Source organism: Neodiprion lecontei, chromosome 6 (genome assembly GCF_021901455.1).
Source record: "Neodiprion lecontei isolate iyNeoLeco1 chromosome 6, iyNeoLeco1.1, whole genome shotgun sequence".
NCBI lineage: Eukaryota > Metazoa > Arthropoda > Insecta > Hymenoptera > Diprionidae > Neodiprion > Neodiprion lecontei.
The window spans coordinates 6,124,723-6,149,865 of record NC_060265.1 but is presented as its reverse complement, the minus strand read 5'-3'; the positions used below and the strand labels follow the sequence as shown (position 1 = coordinate 6,149,865).

The 25,143-nt window shown below is 42.5% G+C and overlaps 6 protein-coding genes across 13 annotated transcripts in view; 2 read left to right on the top strand and 4 right to left on the bottom strand.

Annotated features, from left to right (window-relative positions):
- The window catches only part of LOC107218510 (dedicator of cytokinesis protein 7), a 58,660-nt gene extending 44,197 nt beyond the window's left edge, over positions 1-14,463 (top strand). Inside the window, exon 21 of one of the 2 annotated variants that reach the window (XM_046743221.1) lies at positions 14,430-14,463. In XM_046743221.1, the coding sequence (XP_046599177.1) occupies positions 14,430-14,448 (19 nt within the window). In that variant the 3' untranslated portion in view covers positions 14,449-14,463. Of the gene's footprint in view, positions 1-14,243; positions 14,334-14,429 lie in introns of those variants that run through there. The other variant, XM_046743223.1, reaches the window with a different exon arrangement.
- Positions 10,962-14,002, bottom strand: LOC107218531 (mitotic spindle assembly checkpoint protein MAD1). Its single transcript, XM_015656433.2, has 7 exons — positions 13,823-14,002; positions 13,413-13,699; positions 13,066-13,296; positions 12,461-12,903; positions 11,915-12,367; positions 11,482-11,786; positions 10,962-11,367 (listed from the first exon to the last, which is right to left on the bottom strand). Exons 2-7 carry the CDS (start codon positions 13,686-13,688, stop codon positions 11,015-11,017), a joined length of 2,061 nt encoding a protein of 686 aa, XP_015511919.1. The 5' UTR covers positions 13,689-13,699; positions 13,823-14,002; the 3' UTR covers positions 10,962-11,014.
- A 496-nt stretch (positions 14,464-14,959) lies between the features above and the next one.
- On the bottom strand, positions 14,960-16,310 carry LOC124295044. Its single transcript, XM_046743118.1, has 5 exons — positions 16,295-16,310; positions 16,073-16,201; positions 15,663-15,783; positions 15,313-15,493; positions 14,960-15,160 (listed from the first exon to the last, which is right to left on the bottom strand). Exons 1-5 carry the CDS (start codon positions 16,308-16,310, stop codon positions 15,092-15,094), a joined length of 516 nt encoding a protein of 171 aa, XP_046599074.1. The 3' UTR covers positions 14,960-15,091.
- Positions 16,311-16,992: 682 nt separating this feature from the next.
- Positions 16,993-18,697, bottom strand: LOC107218520. Its single transcript, XM_015656419.2, has 5 exons — positions 18,548-18,697; positions 18,069-18,308; positions 17,860-17,994; positions 17,661-17,766; positions 16,993-17,531 (listed from the first exon to the last, which is right to left on the bottom strand). The coding sequence occupies exons 2-5, from the start codon at positions 18,306-18,308 to the stop codon at positions 17,347-17,349; spliced, it is 666 nt and encodes a 221-aa protein (XP_015511905.1). The 5' UTR covers positions 18,548-18,697; the 3' UTR covers positions 16,993-17,346.
- Positions 18,698-19,050: 353 nt separating this feature from the next.
- LOC107218517 (transmembrane protein 60) lies at positions 19,051-20,254 on the bottom strand. Of its 2 annotated transcripts, none has more exons than XM_046743235.1 (3): positions 20,177-20,254; positions 19,456-19,870; positions 19,051-19,365 (listed from the first exon to the last, which is right to left on the bottom strand). In XM_046743235.1, the coding sequence occupies exons 2-3, from the start codon at positions 19,669-19,671 to the stop codon at positions 19,189-19,191; spliced, it is 393 nt and encodes a 130-aa protein (XP_046599191.1). In that variant the 5' UTR covers positions 19,672-19,870; positions 20,177-20,254; the 3' UTR covers positions 19,051-19,188. The 2 variants fall into 2 exon arrangements, with proteins under 2 accessions (XP_046599191.1, XP_046599190.1); XM_046743234.1 differs by having other exon boundaries at positions 20,120-20,230.
- An 87-nt stretch (positions 20,255-20,341) lies between these two features.
- LOC107218516 (NADH-cytochrome b5 reductase 2) lies at positions 20,342-23,999 on the top strand. Of its 6 annotated transcripts, none has more exons than XM_046743233.1 (5): positions 20,342-20,359; positions 21,520-21,582; positions 22,578-22,919; positions 23,021-23,209; positions 23,314-23,999. In XM_046743233.1, the coding sequence occupies exons 2-5, from the start codon at positions 21,562-21,564 to the stop codon at positions 23,695-23,697; spliced, it is 936 nt and encodes a 311-aa protein (XP_046599189.1). In that variant the 5' UTR covers positions 20,342-20,359; positions 21,520-21,561; the 3' UTR covers positions 23,698-23,999. The 6 variants fall into 6 exon arrangements, with proteins under 6 accessions (XP_046599189.1, XP_046599188.1, XP_015511898.1 ...); XM_046743232.1 differs by lacking the exon at positions 20,342-20,359 and adding an exon at positions 20,784-21,065; XM_015656413.2 differs by lacking the exon at positions 20,342-20,359 and adding an exon at positions 21,137-21,195.
- The last annotated feature ends 1,144 nt before the right edge of the window (positions 24,000-25,143 follow it).

The following is a 25,143-nucleotide window of genomic DNA, read 5'->3' as shown; positions in this document are numbered from 1 at the left end:
TTGAAGGGTTCGTAAGTGGACCACGGAGCGGTCAGTAGCCCGGCGTCCGTTAACCACGTACCAGCTGGCTTAATTAATAATTCAATAACCCGGGCGACCCCATCGACGAGGGAGTCGCACCCTCGCTCTCGCTTCGACGTCAACTGTACGCGTACATATTATACCTAGATGCGGAGAGCCGATAGGGTCAGCCTCGATTCTCGAATGGGTTCGTGGGTGGTTGTGGTTTGTAGTTCCCGTGACCCACCCTACCATCCGCCCCCGCCTCGCCTTTATGGCTTTCTCGCTCGCCCGCGGGTCGTTCGCTTGATAAAAGACGCTCGTCGTAAAAAAGAGGGCAAGGGAGAGGGAGAGGGAGAGGGTGAGGGTGGCTGCAGATCGCTATCGCGTGTTGATGCCGCTCTGCGGGCCCCGATGCACCAGGGGAAAATATATAACAAACACCCAGCCCCGTTAACTATTCCTTTAATAAATAGGTGTTTTCACGTCCAGGGGCGTCGACGGCTACAGCGTGTTTCACGTAATAAACATCTTTTTCATACTCACGCAGGGCGAGACGTAAAGCCGAGATGCGGATAAAGCCGATCGTGCGGCGATTGGCCGACATCGAAACTCGTCTAAAACGGTTTTCATTTATCGTTGGTCATCTTCTCGCGGCATGACTCAACCTAGAAACGATATCAATTCTCGCGGGATTCTAGACCGGGAATGTCATCCGCTGCAGCTGCCCGATTTTTAAACAACAGATTCCAAGTGCAAAAATTAAAAAGCAGATCATTTTTGCCGACGTTATTGTTGTACAAAAAGGATTTTTTCCTGCTCGGCAAACACCCCGTGACATTGCTCGTTCGGTAGGTTAAAGAATCGCCGGTTTGCTTCGAATTCTTTTCGAATACCGCAGTCGTTGATTGCACTTTGTGTAAGATCCTGTAGAAATTCAGCCATAACTCACGTAACCGGCCGGAGAGTTTATACGTATAGGATCGATCGAGAAACATTGTTGCATTTTCCACTCTGGCTTACAGGATCGTTTTCACGCAGGTCTCGTACGTAATAGCATTTTGTACGCCAGTTTTAGCCATAATTCCGTACGCACATATTGCGAACACGCACGCTGCACCCTGCAGCGATGTACATCGAGTAACATAAACACAGGTATACCACCGGTATTAAAAACGTGCCGGGAGAAAACGGGACGACTCGATTTGGACTGGAATTTTTTTTTCCCCTCCGTATAAATGAATTTTCAAGTTAAACAAGGAAGTTAAACACTTCGGTACAGGTATAACTACGTGCTGCTGGGTTTGCAAAAAATAAATAATAATAATATGACCAGCAACGAAACGGTACGGCGATCGAAAGCTTAATATACCAAAGCACTAAAGTACCCACGGTGCCAATATCCATTCGATAAAGCACATACCTACCGTATGCCAGTTCGACCTGTGTGCAGGCATTCGTCAATCGAACAACGCTCACCTCTGACCTTTGTTCATGTAGGACACGAACGGTCAGAGATCGAGAGAAGGTTTCTCGCGGTGACGTGCTTGGAAAAGCATTTGCGCGTGTGTGTGTTTTTGGCACTTTACACCCACAGGTAGGCCTGCACGCTCACCTATACCTATATTATTCGAATTCATTCGAAAGTGGTAATTGTCGCGGGTGAGGAAGAGTCGCTTGATCCGGTACCCGAGGGACTTTTCTCGTTCGGTCTCCGGAAAGGAGAGAAGAGAAGAGAAAAGAGGAGCGATTCGACCGTATAGAAAAATACAGAATCCGAGGGAGAGCGATGGGTGGGAATTTGCCGCCGGTCGGAGGTCGAGGATGAGGGGGTGGGGGAGGAATGGCCGCGGAACCGAGTTGAGTGTATTTATTCTGGCGAGCGCCTAGGGGCCAATATCGCGTAACTCGATTCCGTTGTCTCTCTGGCCCTCCCCAACGTTCTCTTCCTGCATCCCTTTCACGGTCGTTCTCAACCCGGGAACCAAACCACAGGAGGAATTCTGCAGGCGTTGATAGTGCAGCCGTTGCGCCGGGTCGAAGCGTCGTGTGTCGATTGAAAGTCACCCCGTGCTCACCCTGGACGATCCGTCAAAGATCGCGATCCACGGAACGAAACAGAGTGCCAAAAACCTTTGATATCTGTAATTATTCCATGATAGTTGAACGAAGCTGTAAAATTCATGAATAGAAATGTTCCAATTCATCCGATGACTAGCGGAAAACGGTATAGTAGTGGTACACGTTTCGAAAATTGCAAGTATTCCGCGCACTGTAAAATAAAATGCGGTGTGGACTTGTGTAGAATATTTTTTTTGTGTCAATCCAACACTGTTTCACGTCAATCTAATACTATCCTAGGTTCAAGTTCCGAATTGACTGTAAAAAATTCTTCTATAATAATCCGCACCGGTCACATTTGGTCAATTTTAAAACCGTCACATCTTACAGCGAGGTACACGTTTCGAATCGTACCGTTCGTTCATCCTGTCGTACAGACGCGTCGCGACTGATGTGCAAAATTGTTCTTTTTTCTTCCGAAACGCTTCTTACATGTCGCAAGAAATTCAAGACAGTGCATATTTCAAAATAATGTTCAAGAGGCTCCGGACCCCGGTATCTTAAACCCCTAATTCCATTCACCCACCGAACGATCGAATCCGACAAGAATAGCGAGGAACGGAGGGAATAAGGAATTGCGAAAAGCCGCGGCATCAGATATTCATGTTACGTAAAGCGGCGGGATACATATTTCGATTATCCTAAAGCGAGCTTGAGATATTTGACGCATTCGGCATTCGCACGTAGCACACATGCCGAATGTATCCAATAACTCGCGGCGGTCGTGTGTTAATCGTGTAATTTTAACGCACTTCGGGGAAGGCGCCTCCTGGTGCGGTCAGCGTCGGGTTGCGGGAGTTATGTTACGGTACGTACGTCAGGGAGTTACCTTCGGTTCTGTTATCTCGGGTATAGAGATGCGTTCGTCGACGGTACAGAATACACACCTCCATCTGTACCAAGAATAACATCCAGAGACGGGTAAACGCGGGGCCGTCCAATTGCCAAGAGCAAACTGGAGAACCCTGCCAGGACGACGACCATCCCGAACGCGATGATCCATTTTGTAACCCCGCAGTACCTGCTTCGAAAAATACGCCAGCGAGTCTCTCGTACCTTCAAAGATCCGAGAAGGACCTCGCGAGAGTTCTGTTCGTGAAAAGGTAAAAGGTCCGAAAGACTTTTCCGATGTCCAAGTGTACTACCGCAGAGTACATGAACCGGCTTTGGTCACCCGGTATCCGTTGTGGTCACAGGTTTATCCAACTTTAACTGTATTCATTCCGCGCAGTTGATCAAGTATTGGAGTCGTTGGACTGCGGACGAAAAGTCACGGCAGTGAATACAGGCTTTTATAAAAGCGGCCACAAATATGATGCGCCTGTTCTGATTCGTACGCGATCGCAGGATTCGAAAGCTTGGAACCAGCTTCAGTTGATTTTATATACCGAATATGCGGGTTTCCTGCGAATTCCGTATTACGTATATAGATTAGAGCAGAGTATGAACTTAAAAAGTAATCACCGGTGATGAAGAAACGTAAACCGATATCAAGAAAGTTGGAAGTAACTGTCAGATCAGCGGAGCAAACATTCATTTGATAAAAATGATTTGTTTTCCGCTTTCTTTTTTCTTCTCCCGCGCACACGTCGGGGGTTGACTCGGAGTTATATTCCAGCGTCTGTTCCTCCGGTGTTTCGCCTTGTTTATGCCTGTGCGAATAACGATGCGGGGTGTAAATATGCCGATGGTCTGAAGGCGCGTATATTAGACGGTATGATCCGCGGATCCGAGTAAATGTTGAAAAGTTATATCGGAATGCGGGGGGTGCAGCGAACCCCCGTGATGCGGGGTTTTAAAATTTCCCTCGGGATGACGGGCCGGGCGAAGAGAGAGAAGGGCGGAAGGGAACCAGAGATTCTCCGAACCCCGTTCCCGTTTTCCGGAGCCGGCGAACTCGGCGATGGAGGCGGAGGATCTCGGGGGCAGAAGGAGAGAAACCGCCGTTCGTCGTGCGCCTTCTCACCCGAAGTCGATGATCTTTTGTAACCCCGCATAGCGGCTCGCTCACGCGAAACTGTCGTCGACCTGAAACTTTTCTCTCCCCCATGACGGCCGCGATGCGTACCGAACTTATTCTTTGTGTTCGGTTCGTCATCCTCGGAGAACGCGCGTCGTTCGTTTCTGTTTCTTTGCCATTTTTTCCTCTTATGTTGAGTTGGTTTGTTGGTTTTTTTTTTTTTTTTTGTTTTTTTTTTTGTTTTTTCACACGGAGCACCTTTATACCTGCGCGCATTTATTTTTGGAGAAAATTTATACGCGGGAAACAGAACCACTCGCAGAATTCGAGCATTTGGAAAAAAATTTTCTTAAACCAAAGTTTCCGTTGCAGAGTTTGTAGAGATTGTTGGTTCTTGGGATTTTTGTGTGAAATATTTCAAACCAGTATGCCAAGACGTGGAATTTTTTTTTTTATATTTCTGTTTGAGAAACACCAGAAGTTGGGGGGGGGGGGGGGGGGCAAAACATTTTTCGGTCGCGAAGTTTCATGTTATACTGCACGGTAATTAGGTACGATATCTGATTCTGCAATCTCGCGCGGGTCAAATTATTGCATTTCAATTATCTTCAAAATTGTACGGATTCGAGTATCACTTGATTTGTTATAAATTCACAGCGTATGATCTAATTACAGTCTGAGTGTCGCTGAATGCTCGAGATGTATTTTTCTCATTAACGGGTGGTTATAATTAATTATAGAAATGCAACACTATGCTAGCTGGATGGCTCGAGAGATGTTTTATTTTTATTCGATATAATTCTATAACGATATCCGTAATACGTGATATTTTAAGTATAATAATAAGAGAGATGCAGCTGAAAGCCCTTCGAACCTTAAATTTCTAGCTATCATTAGTATACAGTCCTTAACTATTTTCATTCTTTGCCATAAACGAAAAACATAGTTCTCTGTAAATAACGAAAATCAGTTGTTCTTTTTCAGCTGAAACCATGCAGAAGAACAAGTACATGTTACCGTATTCTTTGTTATTAAAACTGTGCACGAGGGGCGTCGTAATTACACAAAACAATTATGGGTGTAAAAAAAGTTTCGTCCAATATCAACGATATTACTTAACACGCTGTCGCAACGATAAGTATACCCGTTCTGCCAGCATTTTCTAACATTTTCCATCACGGGTGTATAAGAAACGAAATTTTTCTCCGCAACGCTGTCGCGTTAATGTTACAAGATACGGGGCACCGTATATCTTGACACGCTTTTACAACAAGTAGAGAATATTGCGTTAAGCATGTACCGGGGTAATACGGCGTATAGATCATACCCGGCTCGCAGGTGACGAAGGGATGGAAAGACGTCGTGGCGGGGGTGGAGGAGGGTTGCTGCCGTTGCTCCCGGTGGTGGTGCAGGAGGGTGGCAGGGCTCGCTAACGAGGGGCGCTCGTCGCCGGATTATCGCGTGTCTGTTTGCGTTATTGCTCCCCGAAGCTCGCGTCCGCCCCCGCCGTCACGCCCCTGTCATTAATTTTAATGCGGTGAAACGATGCGCCCCGTTTGTTACAATTTACAGGCTTACCGCCGGGCCGATGCCCGCCTGCCACGGCGTGCGGCCCGTCGCCCCGAAGAACGGGTTGATTAATTTTTCAGACCAAGTAAACCCGGCTGCCAATTTAGCCGTCTAGAAACAGGCCCCAAATGTTTACCGAAGACGGGGCGTTTTTAATCGAAAGCTCAAGTTCGTAAACCGTCGCAATTTCCGCGACGATCCCGTCCGTATCTGTAGCGCCGAAGAGAGAGATGGAGAGAGAGAGAGAGCTGGGAAAAATTATAGAAAGAGAGTGTATATCGACGGCGAACCGGGCCCCGTGCTGCTAAATTATTCATAAAACGCGCGCTTTTAAGGGGATCTTTCCTCTCCTCGAGGGCTCAAATATTCAAGACGTTGTTCGCTACGTGCTTTATGTGCTTTATGTATTACGACGCGGGTACGGGTCTGCACTGTATGTGTGTGCAGTCGAAAAAGGTGAAATTCCTCAGGTTCAGTTACTCCTCGGCTCCGCTTTGTCTCTCGCATTGTTTCACTTAAATTTGCTACTTCTGAAGATCAACCGAAACGTCCGCGCAGCGAGTCTTTCAATCTTCCTGAACCAAGCGGCGCACGGCGGCGGAGCTTTCGACCGGTGAAACAATATTATCGTCGGATTCGCAGTCCTCGACTCGCCCGGCCCGTTGAATTAAATCTTTCTTCTTCGTTGTACAATACCGTACAGACCTGGGTATACAATTTCACTCTCGCTTCGATCCATCCTCTCTTTTAGCGTATTTTCACATTGCACGTATCACCCTGCGCACTCTTCCTCGAGCATTACCCGGCCAAATTTGCTTTCGCCGCATGCAGGCGACTGCAACCGAACTCCCTGAAAATTTTCCTCGTTTAATACGGAGCCGGTGAACGTCTGCACGTATATTTCTTATAGTTGGGCCGTTCCCCGGGGAACCTGCAACCTCGGAATACGATATTCCGAAACTATCTCGCCCTTCGTCCGATCACGTGTTAGAGATAAAGGCGCTCGCATTCGCGTGCGGCGAGACTTTGCTGCACGTGTAGCTCCTCCCGAGATCATATCCGGCTCCCGCCCCGAAGCGACGGAACTTTTTAGCTCCCCGGCAGAGACCGCGATGCGAAATTGCCGCGAATATCGAGAGGCTTCTCCTGTACTCGGGATAAACACGAGAGAAACTCGCGCGGTGATCAGCGTTCATCCGGCTTTCCCCCCTGGGGCGAGTTTAAAAAGCCGCGCCTTTTTCAAACCCGACGCCCACCGTCACGTGACGCGCATCCCTTATTCCCCGATTCGATCCCGCCAACACTTGCGATTAACCACTTCGGGTTTCGGATGCCTACCGCCTACACCTCGCGGTTCGCATCGCCGCGTCTGACACACGTCCAGATCCTTCCGCTCGAAAAGCTGCTCACTTTTTCTAGACACGCGAACACCCCTGCGAACTCCCTCATAAATCTACGGTCACCCAGGGGGGCGGAAGCTGAATAAATTTATTCGTTCAAATTTGGTCAGAGGGGAGGAAAAGCTCAACAACGCTGTCTGGTCGTTCTTAAATATACAGTAGATAAAAATGTTAGACAGCTTTGCTTCCAACTAATTCTCTTTCAGGTGTATTATTCTCGAGTAATTACGTATTAATTTATCCTTATATTACACCGTTCGTCGCTTCAACATTTTTCTCTTCAACTCTAAATTTTTCTTCATCTCTAAGGTATCTTTACTGCACAGAGAATCAGAAAAGTTTCATGAAAGATTGAAAAAAAATTTTTGCCCTTCCTTTGCATTTGCTCTCGCAGATCTTGGTTATGCATAGTTATATGTTATGCAACAGTGGAAGAGTACATCATTAAGCATGGATAAAATTTCTAATTTCCTACCATCTGTTACGGTTAGAAAATGAAAAAGGGTCTCAAATAACAACAAGAATCCAAAAACAGGTTCGAAAAATTTGAAATTAACAGAAACAGAAACCAAACTATCCAGCCGCTTAAGAAACAAAAAACTAAACGGGATTTCAGTATCCCCCGCTGTTCGGTGGCGTGACAATGCCGTTCGTAAGTTTTCCCACTTTTATCAGGAACAAGAAAAGCAGTAAGAAACAGCAAAAGTTAGGTATTCCGACAGGTATATCCATAATAACGCCAGTATAAAACAAGGGAGTGCCTGGTCGGACTTAAGGCACGTGTTTCGCCCGTCGTAACTCCAGGAAGTCACGCAAGGTCCGAGGAAGACTGCCGCAGAGTTCGAGGAGACAGGTCCGTCCGTCGCTTCGTTCTCTTACACACCTACCACCACGTTTCCCCATTTTCCTCCTCCAGTTTTATTTTCCCTTCACGATGCTCTGCAGCGTTCGTTTATTCGCGGGTTTGGGGCGGGGGGTCGATCCGTGCAGACAAGATACACCACGTTCCGTTCGACCGGACACTGCAGGACAGGACCGACGACGACGTCGGCTCCGCGATTTTGAGCCTTTCGGTCCTCCTCTCGAGACCTTCGTTTTCCCAAACGCCCCCGACCTTCGACCCTCCCCCCCCCCCCCCCCCCCCTCCCACGGGTTCGAGACCATCGCGCGCCGGGCGCAATTTCCGGCCGCCACTCGCCCGCACTCTTATTTCCCGTCACGTCCTTCCGATGCCTCCCCCACCCCTCCGCCGTTCGCAGTCACGGACGCATCGCCACCCTCCAGCTCTTAGACGTAATGGACCCTAGGAACGGACAATTACCCCCACGGGGCAACGCGACTCCCTCGTCGAGTTCGCCAGGTGATCCGCCACCCCCGAAAACCACCCTCATCATCCTCCAATCCCTCACTCCGGGGTCTGATTTTCAGACGCTTCATGCGGCACGTATAATCGTGCACGCACCCTTGCGTCCGGGGGTAAATTAGCGCATTTCGAATGTCGGTACCCTTCGTTTTAAGACGCAGACCCTACGCTCCTCGCGTGTTGTAACGAACAACGGTTCTATTACTACTTTTCGCCGCGTCTAGTCTCGTTTATAATCTTTGTATCGTCTTCGTTTTCGGATAGACAGCCGGCGCTGCATTCTACGTCTGTAACCGGACTGATAAGAGTGCGCGTCGGATATTGTTCTCAGAAGTGATATTAAGTAACTGATTTTAAAAACGTGGTTTCGGTTATCTATCCGCCGGCGTTGCTTCGTCAACTTTCATGGAAAACGCCTGTCAAGTACATGCCTATACCGAATTGCCTTTGTCGGCGGGTACTCGTGCATGTATTAAACGCATGTCTGAACGAGTCAAGCCGTGTAAAGTGCATTGAAACGCGACGGTTGTTTAGCTGGTGTAAATATAGCTGTGTAGAAGTCAAGGTAAGTATAAACCGCATTGCAGTTGATCGTCAATAATTTGCGGAATATCGATCCTGGGCGAGGAGATTTGATTCGGACTCAAATTGGGGCCGGGGCAAAGGTATGAAGATTATATGAAATTGGCTGTAGGTAGAAAGGTGCACGATGGGTTGAACGGGAATAAGTTTAAACGATGTATGAGAAACCCCCGAACCATTGTCCGTTCTCCATGCACACCGATACACGCCAGTGTGGAACGGCAATCGTGTGTGTCATACAGGCAGAGGTATACGTATAAGCCACACACACAAACACGCGTGAACACGTACACGCATGCATACGTACACCGCACAAAAGCTCGAGGTACTTTGCGGGCCTCTCGGAAGACGGTAGAAATAAACGCGTTTTCTTCGAGTCCTTTTTCCACCGCCCCAGCAGCCCTTTTGCGTCTGTCTCTACGTGCGCCGGACACCTGGAGTATCTCTGGAGTATATAACTACGCCGAGTGGCTCCTCGACGTAGGCTCAGCGAGGGGCGAAAAGCGGGGCGTAAGCGAGAGAGGAAGGGAGGGCGAGAGAGTCCAGATTGATAATCAGGACTGAGCGACGCCGGGCACGAGGTCTCGGGGTGAGCACATACACGTCGCGTCGTCCTGCGTCTCTGTGTACGAAAGCGGTCGTCGAATATGGGGGGTGGAAGAGGAGGGCGACGCCGGGCAGGGTAGAGAGGACGAGTTTGCGATTAAACGTGATTATAATTAGCGATAATGGAGTTTAGCCCTTCGGAGCTCCCGAATGAAGCGGATCCGAGGGCGGCCGCACCAGCCTTTCCTTATTTTACCCCGTGTCCTGCGGGGGTGCTGCTCGCCGCCGCCGACCGATAGAGCGAACCTCTGTGCCCGGCTATGTATCTCCGTATTATGTACCATATACATTATGGGCATGTGTATATAACCGGGGTTCCGTAATCGCCCTTCCTTCTCCTCAACGAACCTCTACTTCTTCTTCGCCCGGCACAAATTATCACCCTGTCCCAAGTACTACGAGACTGTTATGTGCCCATAGATCTTGGCCGGTTCTCTCCACCTATGTCTAGAGATAATTACCACGTATTATACTAATCGTCGGATCGAATGGGACGAACCTTACGTGACGGTTATGGGGTTCGGATTGATATTGCCCCTCCGACGCGACGAGTCGAGTTTTCATCAATTACGTATGTTTCGTAACAATTTATCGGTCCGGAGTTTCATGCTTTTATTTTCCGTCAGTTTTTACTGTTGTTATATTATTGGGGATTTATAGAAAAAAAAATAAAAATTCGTCTCGTGGGATTTAATCGGTTGGTTAAAAGTTGAAGATTTATACAAGAATTTTGAAATTAAACGTTAAAACTGAATAGAAACCGTAAAACATATAATAGATACAACCCTAGTTGTTGTTTGCCATACTTTACCGTCACGTTCGGAGTTAATTGGAGATACCGCGTGACTGCAGAGATTATTTTCCACGGCTGTTGAGGTGCGTTTAATTTTGGACTCGTTTAACGCTCAACTGGACTTGGGATTTGTTAATTTGTACGGAGCTAATTAATTCAAATCATTTAAAATTTTAATTTGAATGCAAGTTAATCGTGCAATATGAATCTGTGTAAAACAAACCGTTCTGCAAACAATGTTCTTTATCATTCGGATCACAAATCAGAACAATGTGTCGAAATTTGTAAAAATAAAAAGCGAATGGCAATTCAGCTCTAAATTATTTACTAATTAAATATCCATTTGCTTTAAACAAAAAGTAATTATATGATTTATATGAAAAGTAATAATATCAATCATAATTATAGATATCGATTATGGAATCTCAGATGTATTTTCACGATACTTTTATACCATACTAAAAGTTTGTTAAAGTATTTAGTCGTACGTACAAGGGCTTAAAGCTGGGTACGAGTTACATATTTAAAGAGTTGACTCGTCATTTTCAAATCGCAACAATCGACAGCTCTTAATGAATTGGTTTATTTTCAGTTATTGTAATATTCATGTAAGGATAAGTTCAGCTTGTCACAGTCGCAGCGGTCTGTTGAGAGAAAAGTTCCGTTTGAACGGCATTTATAAACATCGGGACACTGTGCTGTCTCTGTAGGTGACACTCTATGAGGCTACCGAGAGTTGCGGAAAAATCGGTTTCCAAAAGATCAACGCCTTCCTCGCCAACTTGGAAGAATAGAAAGTCGTCCGGCGACTCTGCGTACTGACTCGATAGCTTGTACCGTCCCTCCTTTGTCCTGTCGACTCGCCATCCAAAAAGCTGATAGCAGGCCTGGCGGTACTCCTGCGAAGCCGCCTTGAATGCTTCTTTCAGGCGAGTGATCTTGATCTCATGAGTCTGCTTGAGCTCGGCAATTTCTGTAACAACGATTGAGAATTACCCGTTTGGATATGAGCAAACAATTGATATATTCGAGCCAAGGCATTGGTGAATGTATTTTTGTTACTCTTTTTTTGTAAAGAATTCTTTACCTTGAGCTTGAACAGATGATCCTACGGGTCCCAGATTCAAAGTGCCAGAGGCCGTTCTAGCTCTGAGTTCCTCGACCTCTCGTAGAAGAGCTTCGTACTTTTCGTCCGCCTGTCTCTCTGCTAGAGCGGCTGGATTCATCTTGAAGTGAAGGATCCTTGCATTGCAATTGAAATCTCCTTTTAGAGCTCTGTGTTCTAGCTCACCCTTGAGTCTCTCGATCTCTTCTCGTAACTTTTGGCACTGACCCTTCTGCACACAATCATCGGCAGCTTCTAAATCTGACTCTAATTTGCTGACAAGCTCCCTGAAAGTGGAATAGTATTTCGCAATTAAGGTATGTAAATAATATTAGAAATTTTCTCTTGTGTAGAAAAAAAGAAATAAAAAATCAATACACGTGAAGTAGAGAGAGGACAATGTTTTCATATCTACCTGTATCCGTCTATGGCTCGTTCCAAAGCTGGTACTCGTTCGGTAAGTACACTATGGCCATCAACGGTCATTTCCTTTTCGTACAAGTCGAGTTGCTGTCTGTAACTGTCTCGTTCTCGGGTAACTAGCATCATTTTCTTTTGTAGCCTGCTAACCAATTTGTTCAATTTTTCCCTGACACCTGTCATATCGTTTGCTATCGTCTTAGCTTCCTCGTACTTTTTACTAAGGTTTTGACATTCTCTCTGAGCAGATTCCATCTTTGACTTTAATTGACCTTCTTCGGCTGTTAAGATCAGTTCCGTTTGTTGCAAACGTTGTAATTCTTTTTTTAGCGCTAGTGGTCCACCAGTAATACCAATCGACTCATACTCCCTAATTTGTGACAGTAGCTCCGCCCGCTGTGCTTCGAGGTTTGCAATTCGCAGCTCCAACTTCTCTGTATGCTGAACCCTGATGGCAAGTTCACATTATTTACAAATCTAGATTGATGAACTCCTGTCATAGTTTATCGGCAAGATTGCTATTTGAAAACTTTTTTCTTACCTTTGTTGCATGCTGCAGATTTGTTCTTCGAGTAGCAACTTTCCTTTTACCGATTCTCGCAAAGTAGAAACCTGTTTATTGGCAGCATGAAGTTCTCGCTCTAGATCACTAGCACGTGCAGCTCTGGCCGCCATTGCTTTGCCCTCCTCACATAGCGATCGTTCAGATTCTAACTTTTCAATTTTCATCTTCAAATTTTGTACTTCTAATTCCAGCAATTCACTCTTCTGCTGGCCACTTCTGGCCTCTCTGAGGCTCTCTTCTAGTTGTAGAATTCTCTTCTCAGTAGCTTCGAGTTTCTGTGTTATTTCTGTTACATCCTCATTACAATCACTTGGTGGGATTTGCTGCCGATGCTGGCTGTTGGCTTGTCTAGTTTCATCCTGAAGTCTTGCATTGTCATTCATCAATGCAAGGGTTTTCTGATCTAGTTTCATCTTCACCTAAGCAAAAACATAGTAAAGCAAAATTGTAAAAGCATGTAATATATTGCAACATTATTTCTGTTTCTTTATTCTCCATTCTTCGAAATTCTTGCAGAAAATAAACCACGAACAAACAGTGTATTAGAAGTTACGTGAAAATTTTCAAAGTTTTCACATTACCAGGGCAGTCTCTCTTTCAGCATTAGTCTGGGCCTCTATAGCTTCTTGTGTTGTTTGCCGAGCCATGTCCAATCTAGCTTCTAGCAGTTTTATTGACTGTTTATCTTGTTCAGCCTGCATTTCAAACAATTTTTTTTGCTTGTCAAAGACTTGTTCCATTTGCCTTCTAACACCATGGAGCTGATCCACTGTGGCCTCTTGGTGCGACAGTCTTGTTCGCAACGAAATTACCTACATAAGTATACGAGTGGTAAGCTTGTGCAAAGGGAAATGCTTCGTATGACAAAAGTCATCGATATTTAACGCATTCCTTTAGTTTTCAAGTAACATTTTTTTGCAACAATTACCTCTCCCCTCAACCTTCTCCATTCCCATGGACTTCCAGGTGCGCCATCCAGACTAGATCTGTTAAGACTGGTATTCGTTTCATCTAGTCTAGGTCGTTTTGGGGTACGTTTGCTATCATCATTATCGATGTCACTGATGATAGAAGAAGAGGGAATGTAAGACGCCGAGGACAACCGTAACCCGGAAGACGTTAGGCTATTGCGTTGATAGCCTCCAGAACCTGATCGCAGATCCTTGATCATTTTGACAACACAGGTTGGATCGTCGTCACCCATGATTTGGAATTCTGAAAAGTTTCAGGGGTTGTTTACGAAAAGGTAACCTCTTGAGGGTCGATTCAGATGCTGTATCAACACTGACTCAGTTCTGTAGCTTCGTAGAAAAATCGTCAAATGCTACCGTAACTTACGTGTTTCAACTATCCTATACGGATAAATATGTTTATAGTTATTTTCAAACAATTCAAACACACATTCACACGTATACGAGCAGCCCTGCGAGAAGCACAGGCCGTTTTGCCAGCTTTACATTAATGCCGACGAAACGCCGCCATTGGCTAAATCCATGGTAAACCCAACGGTAATCCTGACCGGCATAGCTGAACTGACAGAGATAGAGCTCACTAGGGCCTTATGCGTTTGTAACATCTAGGGATTTCTAGAGGTTTTGATTCTGAGATAGCGAGATCGTTTACTCTGCACTTGGCAACACTACATACAAGTTTGCTTGCAAAACTGCACTAAGCGGCCGGTCCAACTGACGGATCTTATAATAATCGAACTCGTATAATATATCGTTTAAAAATAAGAAAATATGTCGTGTGCTATAAGACAACTGGAGGAGCGACAATTGTCGGTGGAGTTGACTTTGATGCGATGGTCACCAAAAATGGATCTGTTGGCTATAGCTAACATGAGAGGTTAGTACGATATGCGTTGTTTATGAAGTGGTAAAACGCCGACAATAAATGAGAGAGAGTATCGTTATCCTTACTTTCGATGATTCGCATTTTTCAGGGGAAATAGCACTTCATAGGCTCACGTGGCAGCGTGTCTGGCTTTTACCCCCGCCTGAAGCAACAGATTTGGTTCAGGATCTGACTTGGAGACCAAACGGAAAGCTCATTGCTGTTGTTTATAAAGAATCAAATCTCATACATCTTGTTGATGTTGAAAACAAGAATATCCTTCATAAAACTCAACAAAGTTCACAGGCAATTGTTACAACTTTGTCCTGGCTACCATTGGGCATTCAAGAGGCTGAAAAATGCGGAACTGGAATCAAAACTTGTTCCTCGTCAACTGGAGAATATCTTCCACCTTTGCCGAGCTTGAACAGAAGTTTTGGGCATGAGCCTGAGCACAAGGAAAGCTTATCCCAAACCTTGGACATGTTATTTGTAAGTGTGTCAAGAAATGAATGCTAAAATACATAGAAGATTAAAATTTCTTACAAATTCATTTCTCTTTGTTATGTCTCATTTTAATTACTCATTTATTCACACGTATGAATCATAAATAGACAATAGTCGAGGATAAAATGCAATGTAATTTACAATGTGCTCAATTTTTTACAGCTTGGAACTGAAGCAGGCACTGTTGCTATGTATGTCTTTGGGATGTTTAATTGTGGTACATTAAGCATAGGGCCAGGTTCCGTACAGGAAATCAACGGTGGTTCAGGGGGGCCAATTTGGGTCAGTCTGCGATCCTTGGAAAACATTAGTGTTGTTCATCTGTGTTGTCCACTTTTGGAAAGTAATGGAGCATTTTTAAAAGTGAGTTTCACTTCATCTATACTTTTTTGTAGCCTTAAAATTAAGGTGGCAGTGCTGAAAGTTGCGTCTGTTTCTAAAAGGTAGCGCAAGCTCAAGCTAATATTGAATATCTGATGGACTACCTCGATCGTACGCTGATGGCTATTTCCGAAGCATGGGAAACAATTCTCTTGGAAATGGATGAGAAATTGTCTCGTTACGCTGAGGCCAACCCTCCTGGAGCAGTGGCTGCAGATTTTTTGGACCTTCTTATGATCGGCATTCCCTCTGCGAATTTGGAAAATTTCCTCTTGAGAGACCTGACTGAAAAAGGGTTGAAGAAATTAGGACATAGCATTGAAATGTGCTACAGTAATATTCAGGTTCGTTTACTTCTTGGGAATAACTAAAGATATTCTAATTAGTTCTCAATCTTTTTGTGCAGAAATTAGTCCTAAAGCATCTTAGCAGCGTCGGAATGGCACTGACATACCAGCTGGCTGAAATGACTGGAATGGCCAAACTTGGTGGACAATACGAAGCCCTGGGATTTACTTCCGAAAGTGTAATTGACGAGGCTCTTCGGGCATCGGAAGCTTTTCTTGCCAAAGCATCTGAAATACAACAAGTCATCGATCATAGTATGCGTGATTACAAAGCATTTTTTCGGTGGGTAGAAAAAAATTTACGAATCGTTTATTTGTTACAGAATTGTTGTGCTTTTCAGATGGCTATATGTTGTTATACTCAAATTGACTGGCGAACGGGCGCCACCTGAAGTCAGCAGAGTTAGTCAACAGGACTTGACTTTTATAGCTGAATTTTTACGTGGGTTTGATCAAGTTGGAGATAAAGAAGGTGCTAGGAAAGGTGTAAATCTTGAAAAACTCGGTCAGTACTTACGAAAAGAACCTCTTCGGACATGCTTAACCCCCGATGGTAGTGAATGGGCTGCTATGCTCAGCGAGAATGTCTGTTTACAAAACCATCCGCTATTGGTTAGGCAAGACCTGTCGCTGTCCTTGCTACAATCTAATGCGAAATTGGTTGACGCGATAAGCGTCGTGTTTGGTCAGGCTTACCAGGGGCTAGTGAATCTCTTCATTCCTACAGTCGTGAGCTTACCAGCTGTGTCGACCATTTCTTACTCATCGTTGCATTCACAGTTTGTCACATCTGAGAAGGATTTACTGCTTGCTTTCTCAGACCTGAATGGAAAAACTTTACAGATGTTTAAGGTCGTCCAAAATCCGGGTACTGAAAACTCTTTAACAGTCAAAAGTGCAAGCATTGACGCGGATCGACGACAAGGTAGACGAAGCAAATAAAAATTAAATCATCGTTACAACATTCAAATCATGGTTGTACTATCATGTTATGTAACTTTTTACAGGTTGCGATACAAAAGATATCTCTGCTAGCAGTAGTAGTTTGATAGGAGACTTGCAATTTTATTCGCAAGATTATTTAAGTCTGCTCATTCTGGATCATCACATACATTCGTCGTATTTCGTGCAGCTGCCTCTTGGCCATGTTTTCACATTTGATACTAGAGAGAATATGGGTATTAGTGAAGTGGTTGAACTTTCTGGTGGAACTTGGCCAAAACCTGTTCAAGGAATAGCGGCGAGTCGTTTGGCTGTAAGTGGAGCCCGGAAAGTGGCTGCAATTCTTAGTGAGAGCAACCGTAAAATTCGTATACTGGAAATAGAAGTTGAGGAAGAAGATGACGATGAAGATGATGAAGATCAAGCAGAAGAGGCAGATGATAGCGTAATGGATACCACTGCTGGTGCTAGTACAAACACAGCTCCACAGTGAGATTCTTTGAGCAAATGTAAGTAGTTTTTATTCATTAGTTGTGCATCTTAAATCTCATTGTTCTACATGTATATCAATCTATTCAATTGCTATAATTGCTTAGTATAGATTTGGTACAACTAGTTTGTTCTTAACAAAGTTAATTATTCTATTGTTATGAAAATTATGCTTATCACATTCACATTTGTAGATATAATGTCATACCTTGTCACATAATGTCCTTGACCATTTATATTTATTGCGCAATACATTGTGACCACTCGATATTCATTTTTTATAAACTGTATTTCTGTATTGGTTCACAAATTATTAGGCTCCAACAGCGTTTGTAAGTATTACTAACTTTTGATGAAAAATTATGGAATCTCAACAGCCTGCTCCTGATGCATCTTACTAAATACTTTTGGGAAATCAACATCCACTGCTGCATTCTCAATGCCTATTTCTTCTGGAGGTGGCGTGTTATTGCGAACTACTCCTGCAGACCTACGTGTTCCATCTCTATAATTGACTGGTGAGTTTTCCCTTGATGGTTCCATATCTGAAATTGATTGAACGAAGTTCGTGTAGTAAAGCACGCTCGATGTTGATATTTTATGTCATATGTGATAATTGATTTGACTGATCACCACTTGTATTTGGATATGGTATAATAGTTGAAGCGTCTCACCAAAATATTTAAGATTTCTACGTCGTTTGGTCGTAATTACGTACAGTAGCAAGGCGATGATTACAACTATTACCATAACAGCGGCCAAGCTTCTCAATAAGTTTGTCTAAAATAGAAAAATGGCATTTACTTCTTTCAACTGTCTTACATTACAGTCTAAAAAATATCACGAAAGCAAAAACTAAGCTAAAAATCTTGCCTCAAAGTCATTCTCCCAGACATCTTCCCAGTCTCTTGTAACTATCAGCTCAACCGTTTCCATGCTGATGACAGATTCATCATTTATACCTCTCGAGATACATTTATAGAAACCAGATTCAGCAGTCGAAACACCCTGGTGACAAAAAACTACCCAAGTTGAATTATCCTAACAGAGCTCTATCTAAATATTTGGGGAAATTATATTACCCTAATCATGAGCTTCCCAGTTAGTACTTGGTAGTTGTATTTTTCTGGGTTCTGTGGGTTTCCTGGACCTATGATATTATTTTTATTAGAGAGCTCCCAATACATGAAACGATGATTGTCGTCGATACTTGGGCATGGCAATTCGGCTAAATGGCCAGCACTAACTTCTTTCACAATCACAGCTTCAATAACCCATGTTACGCTCGTTATGAGAGCTATCACCAGTACCCATGTAATCATCTACGCATAATTGTACAGAACAATATTTTTAAACGATTTATAAATCTCGTACACTTTTCAAAAATGATTACTTTTTTAAACGTTGCTGGTTTGAGAATTTCACAAAATTTGCGATTCTAGTTATTTTTCAACAAAATACATTAGTTTTTGTTATCACAAGCATGTGCAAATATAATTTTTCAACACCGTATATTTGTTTAGCACATTGTGGTTAATAAGAAAATCAAATTAGTTCTCACTTTTCGACTTTTCTTTGTAGTTCCGAAATTTTTGTACCAGAGTCAAGCCTAGGAAGGTTACTCTGTTTTCAGTTGCTAAGCTGCAATGCACAGTAAAATCTTAGATAATGAGCTCTACCTGTGCGTTTACTGGCTGCTTAGACAACTAAGAACTACTCGATATATTTATTTATATCTCCGTCCTATTCATCCTTGGATCTACTAGATTATTTTTAGTATCTGTCTTGTGACCATTTTGCTTCATCCATTTTAGCATTCCTTGTCTCTAGTTATGGAAGGTTCTTTAAAAAAAAATACGCTAATTCGAATATATAATGTTTCGAAGTTGCCATTGAATAGACAATAAATTGATAACAAATTTCTAACGTAGAACAGCTAAAATGTCTTATGTAAAAAGATTTTCACATTTTTGTTTGAACCAAGTATGTTTCTATTTATTGTTTCCGCCTATTTATACAATTTTGGGACAGGTTCTTTCAGTTGAAAGAAAAAATAACTGGGTATTTAGGTGAAAAATAATTTATTCATAACATATGTGGAGAAATAATGATGCAATGTGTTATTCACAACCAAAAACCAGGGAGACGTGAATTTTTTCACTGTGGATCTTTGGCCGTGTGATAATGTACATTATTGGACAGTTAGTATCGAGAGTGTTGAATGAGATGGATAAAGACATCGCACCCTAGTGTTAGGAGTAAAACCCACAAGGGGGCGAGTACAACTTTGGCTGGTAATGTCAATTGCGTTGCTTCCAATTTAAGACAGAGAAGACCTTGACCGGACAGCTTAGTCAGAACAGCAGTCATGTACCATGCCTAAAAAATTGAAGCTGATTAGTTGTTGGTAAGATGAGTCTGAATATGTATTGTATAAGCATGTATCTTAACAAGGATTATTCTTATTACTTTACGACGTAGACTGCTGATGTGATCATGTCCGTTCTTGCAGTGCGATATCATGCGAAATATTATATAGATTAATAGAATGTTGTCGTACAGCCACATTGGTATGAAAACTATAAACCAATTCCATTGTATTCTAAGATCCAGTCTCAACACCAAGAGTATTAGGAATATCAATAGATTGAACCACGTGAACAATGCTCTGTGTAAAACAGCCATACTGACACGAGAAGGTGTAGATCTTTCGGAGAAAGTTTTTTCTTGCTCTTTTAAAACTTGTCACTTTTTTGCTAATTGCTATTACTTCAGTAGCAAATGCATTTTAGGAACTCCGTGTAATTACTACATTGCATTGCATGTCATCTGATTGGCAGAGTGAGATCATTCTTCAAATCAGCAATTCTTCATTTTTAATTGTCTACGTACAGAACAGAAGATTATTGTATAACAGTCTGAACATTCGATGCTATTTCAAGTAAAGATTCTGACGGTTGGTTTAAAATTGTTTTTACGAGTTTAGGTCAATCTATAATTAGGGTTTATGCTATAGCTAAGATCCGACGAATATTTTGAGGTTATGATTCATTCGATCGATGTGGGATATAATAAACAATTCAGTTATCATGAGAAGTGAATGATGATGAAAAATCACTGGAATGTTGATCACCGGTATGTAATTTGTGGTAATAAAACCCATCGAGATATCACGACGGAAATTGTTTACATCACGTTTGTGCGTTTGACGTTGACGTGATTGAGACTCTTAAATTAAGCAGACTACGACAGTAGCGATGCATCGAAAATCGAACATGCGAAACGAGATACGGTGTATCGAATTCTTCGACTACAAGTGACTACATTCTACGAGCGTTTTTTCAATCAACGCCGAGAGACGAGCAGAGACGAGGTAGTTTTCATTATAATTCCGAATTATCATCGGATTCTCTCACTTATTGATATTTGGGATCTTCGTACTCATTCTAGATAGTCTTTATCAGTCCTACCCCGTTTGCCTATTCATCTCTGCTTGAATGTCTAAAAAAATTTGTGATTTTCATACCAGCTTCGGCCTTCACAAACCTGTGTAGCCGGTACGATCGGCGCATTTATCCCTGAACTAGTATAGTAGAAAGTTATTGTAGATTCAGCTGATATCCAGCCGATCGTAACATATCAAAAGCGATGATGTATATTACGGATTCGATGTAACGTGAACATAAAGATTAGAGGTTCAAAATGATGTGTCGTTACATTGATTGATGGCATTGTGAAAAGTAATATTATCTATCTACGGGAGGAATTATTGCGTAATCAATTATGTCAGTTGATGACTAATAACTTGTATGCCTGCAAACGGTACGACGATGACTTGGCTATAAATGTCTGAATCGACGTTCAGGCAATTACTATTTCTACTGCGTAGGCCTTCCTAAAGCAGCACAGACCTTGAGGCTTGAAGAGAGGAGATCGGATTTGTCGGGGGTCAAAGGTCTAGAATAAGTTTTAAAATCTCGGTTAAGAAGTAAGATTAGGTAATGCTGCACCGATAGTACGAAGTTAACCTCCGTCGGAACAAGTTGAACATGTTCGGTGACTCGCTCGATGTCTCTGCGGTATGTAAGCCTATAAATAAGTCTTATTCTTGGGTTAGAAAAAGGTTATTTAAAGCCTAGGGTTATTGTAGTTCGTAGGTGCGGTCGCCCACAATCGGCTTTCACATCTTTCACGTGTTAGGTCCAATCGGTACGTTAACCTTAACTGTACAACACGTCCGGAGGACACATATTACGAAATACGAATAGTTTCGAGTGGTATGTCGATGATCACGTCGCGCGCAACGTTTTTCACCTCAATATATAGCGTGATTCTGTCAGGGTCAAAAAGCCGGGTCAGGCCCGCGTGAAACCGCGTCCGTTGTCAGATCTGGAATGAAATAACTAAAACAGAAATAGGAACAAGCAGCACGGATATTATTTTCGCCATCGCGCTCTTCCATTATTATATCTGCTTTCTTTATTCTTCTATTTACGTCATTCATTACCATAACCTCATCTGCATTCTTTCCAGCCCTAAACTCTTCGTTGAATCTGTGAAGAAAGTTAAGACGAAATGTTAAATACACATTCGGTGGTAACTATACATTGCATACACGTTTGTTCGTTTTTGAACCCTTACTTATTTATATTTATTAAAAATTGATATATAATAATAAAGAACACTTGCACACAGTAGTAATGTAATTGTTGCAACTAGTAGCTATTTTTTCTCCTAACACACTAACAAAGTATTATTTCTTTGACTTCACATCGGTTAAATTATCGGAAGATTTTTTTGTTTTATGAAACATCTGTGTTGCATGTACTAGAATAATTGATTTCTGAAACAAGTATGAAGTGAAATATCACAACAGATTTGTTCCACCTTAGATCGTAGCTACAAATTCATTTGCATGTTGATTCCCCGTTATGTAACTACGACTTGTTTGACTGCGACATAAAAACTTGTTTTAGAATGACCCCCGAATGTTTGGAGTCCTCGTAAAATTGTATGACAGAAATAAAAGCTTGATTTCATGATTTGCACAAAAGTTAGAAGTATAGGGAGAGGGAGGGACTTGTGACGTATCGAGGGAATGAGATAATCCGTACACGACATACTTTAATCGTGTTCAAAACTTGCCTTATCTTATCTTATTAGATATTTACCACTCGTACGTGATAGATGTGGCAAAATTTCAAATGATTGAAATACAGTCGATGAATTACAACCATGTCGTTGTGGTGGCTGGTATAAAATTATTGCATTGAAATCTATTTGTCTAGTTCAGTAGGTTTTTGAAAGTAAACTTTCATAAAAGTCAGTTTTATTTAAAGGATAATCAGCCAGGAAACAGGTTTTCCACTTCATTGCGCCAGCAAGTCTTGTTTAATCAAATGATCATTAACCAGCACGCTTATAACACTATACCCAAAAGCTGGAATTTTGTTTTCACCTACACAGAATTCCTATTCAGTAATTTAGCTCCTATATTATTATTAGATCGTCAGTTTCAAGTACAAAGTCTTAACAAAGGAGGACTCATTGATATTTATCGTCTTAATTACATCTGTTCCTTTATTCTACAGGTTTTTCCCATCCTTGCCGCGGTAGGGATTATAGTAGCCACAGCATGGGCGGCAAAAGTTTACATATCCAAAGGAAAATCCGGAGGTCGCAAGAAGAGGTCTTCGCCAGTCACCCTTGTTGATCCAACGACAAAGTACCCGTTGCCATTATCAGAAAAAGAAGTACTAAGCCATGACACACGTCGCTATCGGTTTCAACTTCCATCGTCTCAACACATTCTGGGCCTTCCTACCGGACAGCACATTCATCTCTCAGCCAAGATCGGAGGAGATGTAGTGATCAGAGCTTATACGCCTGTATCAAGTGATGAAGATCATGGCTTTGTAGATCTCGTCGTCAAGGTGAATAAAAGTTTTTACTTTTATGTCTGATATTCTTCTATGATACATTTATATACATATTTTTATGCGCCAAACTAGATGACATGTTCCATTCTTTTTAGGTGTATTTCAAAAATGTCCACCCGAAATTCCCTGATGGTGGCAAAATGTCGCAATATTTGGAAAGTCTGAAAATTGGCGACACTATCGATTTCCGTGGTCCTTCTGGCCGCCTTGTTTACAACGGGGCTGGCAGTTTCTCCATAAAGGTTCTCAGGAAAGACCCGCCAGTACAACATTCCGTTAAGAAGGTTAGTACGGGTCTGCCGTAATATTGGGATAGTTAGGGAATTAATTTTTTTTCCAATCTGTGTGCAAAGTACTTCCATTTGTGAACGTTTTGATGTATATTTAGTTGGCCATGATCGCTGGAGGAACCGGTATCACGCCGATGCTGCAGCTAATCCGTCAGATAACTAAGGATCCGTCGGACGATACTCAACTCGCTTTGTTATTCGCAAACCAAACGGAAAAGGACATATTATTACGAGATGAATTGGAAACGGTTGCAAAGGCGCATCCTCAACAGTTTAAACTTTGGTATACGCTTGATACGAGTAGCGAAGGTTGGCAGTACAGTACTGGCCACATAAACGCGGATATGATATCAAAGCATCTCTTCCCCCCATCTGATGACACTATCGTTCTGATGTGCGGCCCTCCTCCCATGATAAACTTTGCCTGCAATCCGAATCTGGATAAACTCGGTTATGACGCTAAGCTCAGGTTTGCTTATTAATTATGTTACGGTTACGAAACTATTCTACACGTTCTCCCACTTGAATCTCTAGCGAGAAGTATATTTTGTGTAATCACTACCGTTAAAACTGTACGTAATATTCGGGGTTTGTTGCGAATACGGACCCCCGTTGTTTTGCCGTTGATTTCTTTCAATTTCAAATGATCCGCCGTAGGTAGCGAACCTTGATTCACTGCATCATTCGGTCTGATTGTACAAAGTATAGAGCCTTTGTAGAATTGTTGCGTATTGTAGACAATCGTTAGTAATTGTGAAAAAAATAAAATCGAGTAAAACTTGAATTACGAATTGTTGACGATAAAATATTATTGAAATTCTTTTTTGGCCTTTTTCATTTTGAAATTATATTTACACGGTCATCATTTTTCTATGCAAATGAAAATATGCCAGAGCAGGAAGAATTTTAATATTTCGACAGCCTTGTGTTATGACATTATTTTCAAGTATTACCAAGAATAATTCATAATACGGCCAGGTACGAAAATGCTTGATTACAGCGCTGATATACAGATGTCTGTAATTTCGTTATCAGTAAGGGATAGCATTAAGAGTACAATATAATTTTTTTTTCAACAATTCCGTTCTACTTAACAGTATCTTGGAACATGGGGTGTTGCGTAAAAATTCTACACACATCTTATCCTCTGACAAATTAAACGACTGGTGATTATATAATAAAAATTGTATAAGCACATCTGTATATTCAAGGAGGTTTAGTTTTCGCAAAACGAGCTTGTGTTAATTAGTCAGATTAAAAAAAACCTTTTATTTAAGGCATTTTTTGGCGAATACAGCGGTATAAACCAGTGGCATAAACCGTCGTTGCTTCTGGTATGGGTGGAGCTTAACTCTGGTCAAGTATAATGACGTCACACTAAAACGCTCTGGTTCGTTCTGTTCGTGATTAAAGGCGCGAAATATTGGGAAGAAGACTCAAGTGTAGCAATGAATTCCAAAGTTTTATCAGTATTTAACAATTTCTTCCCCATATTCGTCGATACACTCAACATATTCCATGTCTAATTCCCGATCGTATGTTCGCCTGTATTTAAATTTTGGCTCAGAGACCGCCCTGCTTCTAGTTCAACCAGTTTCGACCATGCTACAGAGTAGGGTTTATTCTGGTTATACCAAAACCGCTTGAAAGCACCAGAGTCGCGAAAACGCGTTTGGTACCCTTTGGTACACTTTGGTTGTTATACCAGTGCTCGCCAAAAAATGCCTTTAGTGACACCTAAATTTGCACCCCGCCAAACAGTGTTAATGGTGACGAAATTCTCCCTCAAGTTTGTGGCAAGATTAAATTAGTTAAATTGTTGAGAAAATTCCAATGAATACAGAAAGTTGTTTCAAAGTTATCAAACTATGATTAAGCAGTAATCGTCACAACTAGTTTTGAATTCAACATTCTCGCAGAATGAAATT